At 38.0% G+C, this 6,841-nt stretch overlaps 1 protein-coding gene across 1 annotated transcript in view; it reads left to right on the plus strand.

The window, feature by feature from the left end:
* Positions 1-6,599, plus strand: part of RAPGEF4 (Rap guanine nucleotide exchange factor 4) — a 147,969-nt gene extending 141,370 nt beyond the window's left edge. The window contains exons 30-31 of the mRNA XM_065751175.1: positions 3,784-3,838; positions 5,368-6,599. Coding sequence (XP_065607247.1) covers positions 3,784-3,838; positions 5,368-5,495 — 183 coding nt within the window. The 3' untranslated portion in view covers positions 5,496-6,599. The remainder of the gene's footprint in view (positions 1-3,783; positions 3,839-5,367) is intronic.
* Positions 6,600-6,841: the final 242 nt, after the last annotated feature.

Here is a 6,841-nt window from a genome sequence, read left to right on the forward strand (position 1 = left end):
CGTGGTAATACATTACACAGAAGTCACACTGCTTTTATAACTAGATTTAGGACAAAAAGAAAAATAAAAGCCTTTTCCTAAAATTGTTTTTTCCAGGGAAAGGAGAGGAAGGTGAGAAAGTTAATGAGCATGATTCTCCTTAAAGACAGGCAACACTTCATACAATTTTTCTTTATTTTCTTCTTGACTCATACTTGCACATTTTTTTCCTATCTTGGTTGTACAGTCCTGCACTGTAACTGCCACTACTGAATTTTGCATTCACAGAGAGAGGGAAGATGCAGTTATTTGGGAACTTTATTGATGCCATTTCTCAAATCATCAGGCAGCCTGAACTTTCCCTGGCACAATCTCCACGTACCGTGACTGTGCATCATCTCAGAAATGGCACCTGTAGAGGGAGCAGATGTCACAAAAGAGCTCTGAAAGCGCTGACCTGCCATGACAGCACAAGGCAGTGCCATGATGCTGGTCACTGATTCTTCTTTTTGTCAAACTTCTTCACCCTTCAGGTGTGAAATGAGGATTAGAGAATCTGTGCATATTGGTTTTCGGGTTTTGTGGAGATGAACAAAAGGGAATTCACACTCTGATCCTTATGCAAAAAAGGGCAAACATTCTTTCATTTTTGAAACATAAAGATTATGCAAAAAGTGTGTGACTAAAGCCCTTACTAGTTTTCTATGGCGTATATGAATATGTATAACATTTTAAAACCTTGGTTTGGAATGGATTAGAAGATAATATGCTGGCCTGCTGCCACTATTCCAGACTGCATAAAACTTGAAAGGATATTGTTGTATATATAGAGCACGCTGGTAGTTGCAGTTGCTTGTTATATTATGCAGTTGATTTATTTCAGAAAGATACATATTTAGGCTTGTATGGCTTTTTGATAATGGTCTTTCTTAACACAGTGAGTAAACAGAGGTTTATTTTTGCAGCCATTGACTAGGGGTAATCCTCTGTTCGAAGGAAAAAAAAAAAGGAGCTGGCAATTAAACTTCTGTTTGACCATTTTCTCTGTATGTTTCCAGTTTTCTTGCATTGAAAGAGAATCCAATTTATCTCCATGATTCAGAAAGGCAAATTCACTTACTGTGCAGTTTTTCTGTCCAATTCACACCTTCCGAAGAGGAATTTGCTTGAGTTTATATTAGATAGTGAAACAGTTCTTGCAAAAAGCAATGTGAAAGGAGATCTTGAAGGATACATAATGCTCCAGAATCTCCCTGCTTGGTTGCAGTGTTCTTTTCTGGCCAAAGTTCCTCCATTTATTCTACAGTAACACCCACTTCTTCATTCCATTGTGTTTCATCACTGCCAGGATACTTCTGAGTGCACAGATTGAATAAGATTATTCTCAGGAACAAGCAAAGTAACTCCTTAAAATGAAAACTTTCAGCCAAGGGAAGGAGACCAGGCAGTTCAACCCTTAACCAGAAGTCAGATGAGTTCATTGTCAGTTCTGTTTTCCTTGCCTGGAATGGTCCATATCATGAGAAGTACAGAAATACTGAGACCTTCCCTATACTCATCTTGCCTCTTTCAGTACAATACAGCATTACAGTACCTACTATGAATGTTTCTCACATAAAGGAAACAAAGAGTAAAATTATTTCACAGAACAGCCTTTTTGATAAATATAAGTTTTTAGCTAAGAAACTTACTGTTAAGCTAATCAAACACTGAGCATACAGCCTAGCTCCATAGCCCATTATTAACTGAGGCTTCAAAACCTAAAGCTTTACCAGTGTTAACAATTAGGGTATATACTGACAACCCAACTAGAAAGCAAGTCAGGCAACACCAGAAATCTTCATGAGAATGAACTGTTGTTAGGAACACTCCCTGTTTGAGTTAGACACTCTTGACACTTTATCAGGTTGGCTGGTCCAATCCAACATCACTATCTTTCCTTTAAACAGTTATTTTAGAGAAGTGCTCTTTGAAATAATACATGTCAAAATAACAGCAACACATAAGAGTCAGAGCCAAATATGAAACCACAGAGTTATGAAACATTCATGTTTTCATGTTCATGTTGTTTTGATCTTCATTTTGATTGGGTTAGACTTGAAGAACCAACACAGTAATATACAGTGCGTTCCACCTCAATCCAGTATTATAAGGGGTGCTTATCCTTGAGTATTTAAGAGGTTCCATCAAAGTCAATGGGGCTTATTCACATGCTAAATGCTAAGCACACGTGAAAATGTTTGCAAGATAAGTGCCTTAGAAAATCTGCTTAGTAATAATGGCTTGAAGAAGTATGAAAATTAACATGCTATGAAAATGACTCTTACTTGAAATCTACTTATTTTCCACAAGTAAATCCATATGACTTTAGGAGCAACATAAGCAGACTCATATTCAAATTCCCATCATCTTTTGTACATTTGTGTTATAACGTATTTTTTACATCAGCTTTGGAGCGTCTGCATTTCATTTGATTACAAAATGTGTAATCCACAAAAACTTAACATGTATCAGCAGCATTTCTAATAGTGAACAGCAGCCATACCGTTCTGGATCCTGACAGTGCATTAAAATGTCAGAGATTATTCATCTTGTGTGTGTGGAAGAAATGTGTTATTTTAGTGCTTCCCATTCTTGGAATGATACAGGTATTTAACCACTTTCACCTAAGATTGTAATTATTGGGCCACGCTGAAGTGCTGGAATAAACATTAAGGCTCTGGTTAGCTTTTCCCTGTTCTGCTAAACTTTATCTGAGCAAAAGGAAAGAAATAAATGTTAAAAAAATCAGTGAACGAATAGAACTTTCTAGCAAAGGGAATTCAGTGCTGAAGTTTCAATTTATTTAAAATTGTGAAGAACAACTAATTCTACCCAGCACTGGTGGATGGTGGTGTTAATTTCACAAGTCAGTTAAAATCTTGCAGCCTAGAACTAAAGCTGAAGCATTTTCCTTTATGACTTAGCATCATTTCTTCTTAAAAACTATTGCGAAATAGCATCTGATTTATCAGAGCAAAATATATTGAATAACAGATTCTCACTTACGTGAGTGAAATGATGCTTAATGAAGAGCGAGCACAGCCAAAGGGGACTGAAGTGAATTCTGCTTTTTTGTGAATTGCCAGTAGGAGTATCCATCAAAAATGGAATCTTCTTCTCACTTGGATTAGATACACTTGTGCTAACTTGTCCTAACACTAACATGTCTGTTTGGTGAAACTTGCCCAGGACCTCAATCCTAACAGTATCCTTTCTGCCTGTGAGTTCAGCATGTTTGAGAACTGGTGAACGTAGGTTCTCAGCTGGTCATTTTTTACTGTGATTTCCAAGGAGGGCTGTATTTCAAACTCAAACAGATAGGAAATGTAAAAGCTGTTTAGCTGCTGATTGTGTTCTAGAAATGTCTTTGCTGTTGGGAGCTGATGGTCTGAAAACGAAAAAGTCCACATACTCCAAACAACTGTTAATGATATTTTTGCTTTTTTTAATGTGGAAAGATGGTATCAAAGAAATGCATATTGTAGGAACTGATTTTCATCCTTAGTTAAAGCATTTTGCAGCATCCAAGTAAGGGAAAGGGCTCTCTGAGTGCATGTAAATTATGCTCGTGCTCATTTAAAGCCTGTGTAAATGCAAATCACAGCTTACATATGAGAATATCAACCTTCAAATTATATTTTCATTCATACGACTTCTTTTATTGGCATATGTCTTTACACACAGGCACAGTTAGGTGCTTCATTTAAATGATGATGAAATACAGTGCTTGTTTCCTGATTGCATCCCATCTTCTCTTTCCAGCGCATGATTGCCAACACTGTCAGGACGGTGAAGTTCTGCCGAAGTCAGTCTTTCAGTAAGTGTATTACAACATCTGCACAGTCAGCATTACTATCAGTAGCTACAGTAATTAGAATTAATTTGTGTGTAACAGAATTGGAAAGGCCTGGTTTCCAGTGAATCTCCCCTGTTTGGATCCTCCAGTGTTTCATGGGGTGAACTATCCTTCTGAAAGCTCCAGTAAGCTCATTCTCCTCCACCTCTTTTCAAAGAATGCAAAGGAGCTGAGTTTCTGTGAGGTCTCTACAAAGCCCTCAGATTAGAATAGGTTGAAATTAGCCACTGGGCTCAGAAGCAGTTGAAGTGAGGCCAGCAGACAGAAGCACGTAGACGGATGCAAGACGCTGGCTTGCATAAACCCTGCTTTTGTAGGAAACCAGGCCAGAAAGATGACACTATGGGTGACACAACTGCCTAAGGTGATGAATTTAAAATTTGCTTGTCAGTATAATTATCTGAACCTATGTGGGGCCAGGTATGATGATGGCACTGTGTTTGCCAGGCTTGCTCTGCAGGTCTCGTCCCATCCCATCTTGGTGCACAGTGAGTTCCAGGCCACACTGGCACTGCATTTCTCAGTGCTTCATTTGTTTTGCCTCACAGCAGCCCTCTCCTTTCTCAAAGAACAGAATAGATAGTCTAAAAAAATACATTTTTATTAGGATAGTTCTTTCCATCTGCATTAAAGCACAACTCTTGAATATCGAGGGAGCTTTTTTTTCCAGCCCAAGTTTTTTCTGGCCGTATGTCTTTTAATTTCCATATATTAAGCACTAGTGAGACCTCCCCGTATAAGTTATTGAGAAATTGAAATGGATTTTCACTATACTTGCTATAACAAAATGTCAGTAGGTAGATGTGCCATATCTAAGTCCCACGTGCTTTGCATGTATTTATAGAGTGGATGCCTGTATCTTTTTCTTGGAGAAGTTTGTTAAGTTATCTACCACATATTTCATTAAAATGTAAGCTGTCCACTGTGAGGCTGAAGATACTAAAACTGGGAGTTAGTGGTATTTCATGGTTGTAGTAGGAGTACTTACAATGCAGTTACACTAACTGCTGTAAATAGGTGGTAAACTTTGAGCCTTGAACGGGGCACCCACTAAGCACCACAGTGTTACAGACATTTAATACTGAGATAGAAATGGGAATATTTCATGAAAGGAGGCTTAAATCTATTGTATCTCTTTTGAACTGGTGTGAACACTGCTGGTTCAAAAGCAAATAAGAAGCTTTAAATCATACTAGTTAGCTATTGAATTTATAGTTGTTGACAGGTAAGGTGATGTATAAAACCGAGAGCCATCAATTTGAGTAAATGTAGCCACAGATATCTGGGAGGAAAAGTTAATTTGTAGGGGCAGTAACCAGAAAGACTATCAGATATGAAGGAAAGGTTTCAAAGAGAGAGATTTCTAAATATTTTCTTTTTAACTCGCCAGGATCTAGTCCTTCCTGTGACAGCTTGTAACGAGTTATGCATTCTGTTCAGGCATTTGTTCATTTAAGTGTATCAATCCTACATCATTTCTCTTTCACTAGATCCTGACGCAGCCCTAGCTAATAAGAACCATCAGGATGTTCGGAGCTATGTGAGGCAATTAAATGTGATTGACAACCAGAGAACTTTATCACAGATGTCTCACCGTCTAGAGCCGCGTCGGGCATAAACATTTGAGGCAATGATGAGAAATGATCTTTTATCCTGTCAAGGTCACTTGTTAAGAACTTCAATTTCTCTGCGACTGCACTGCCACTACAAAAATAAGCAAAAACATATTGTAAGGTCTTAGGCAACGCACAATGTACTGCCTGTCAGAGAAAAAATGTATGCACTGTAGCTGTGAGGGTGGCCATGTTGTGTACTATTAAATCATTTTAAAGTGCAGTAAATGATTTTTGGATGGATTAAAAAAAAGGCAGAAGAAGAATAGTTAAAAATGCACAAAAATGGCTTCTGACACTTCTAAGGGAGATAGCATTTTTCTCTTTAACTAAAAATATATGTTTTACAATCTCTTGCCTAGGTCAGGAAAAAACTGATGACCAGTTTTGCTTCCCCAGCTACTGCTGACCTCAAAATGAGATGCATGTAAGCATCTGATGAAAGAGCAGAGGTTCAGGGGAATTGTCCAAGGTGCAATTCCATTCAGAGAACACTTTAAAATTTCCCTTTGAAATACAGCAGATACTGGGAAAAAATTCTAATGTTGTTCGTACTGCCTTCAAAGCAGTGTGGCCACTTCAGAGAACTGACAGGACTGGAACTATTTTGAATGATAACTAGATTAATGTGTTTACATTTTACTTCTTTTTTTAAACTTTCAGGTTTTTACAAAATTCCACTATGAATTAGTAAGGTTGTTGAAATCAATAGCATAAAGGTAGTGAAAGACTGGTTCAAAATGAGCACAATATGCACAAACAGATTTCATAAGAATAGCTTCCTGGACATCAAAACCTTCAGCTACGATTAATACTGGCTGGCTAACAAGTATTTTCTGGTCTTAAGCATTTACAAATATCTTAATTTTCAGCCAATTGTTTTGCACTTTCAACAGACTGTAAATAAATATTAATTCGTTACGTTCTAGAATATTTATTTATGTAATACCCATCGTGCAAAAATAATTACGTTTTATTTATTTTGTTTAGCATGTTCTGAAGTGCAGCTTTTGTCCTTACACTTTGTGTGTATCTCACGTGTAGAAATTGTGTGACATGTGTTTTCTGTAAATAACACGCAGTACCTTATTAAACATAATTGCTGGAAAGGTTTGGTCACTGGCCTTATTTGCACTTTCAGCATCATTCCTGCATAAGTCCTAGTGCTGCTGGTGGCAGGTACAGTAAAATTCACTTGTCTTTTGCTGGGCCCTGACACTACACGTAGCTCACATCCACGCTGGTAGAGACGAGCGCCATAAGCCCAGTGCGATGCACCCCTGCCACGGCAGAGCTGTAGCACTGCAGTTCGACACCTGCTCATCCACGCTCAGAAGACATAAACCGTTTA

This window comes from Cyrtonyx montezumae, unplaced genomic scaffold (genome assembly GCF_038088225.1).
Source record: "Cyrtonyx montezumae isolate F1298 unplaced genomic scaffold, pur_monq_1.0 scaffold_7, whole genome shotgun sequence".
NCBI lineage: Eukaryota > Metazoa > Chordata > Aves > Galliformes > Odontophoridae > Cyrtonyx > Cyrtonyx montezumae.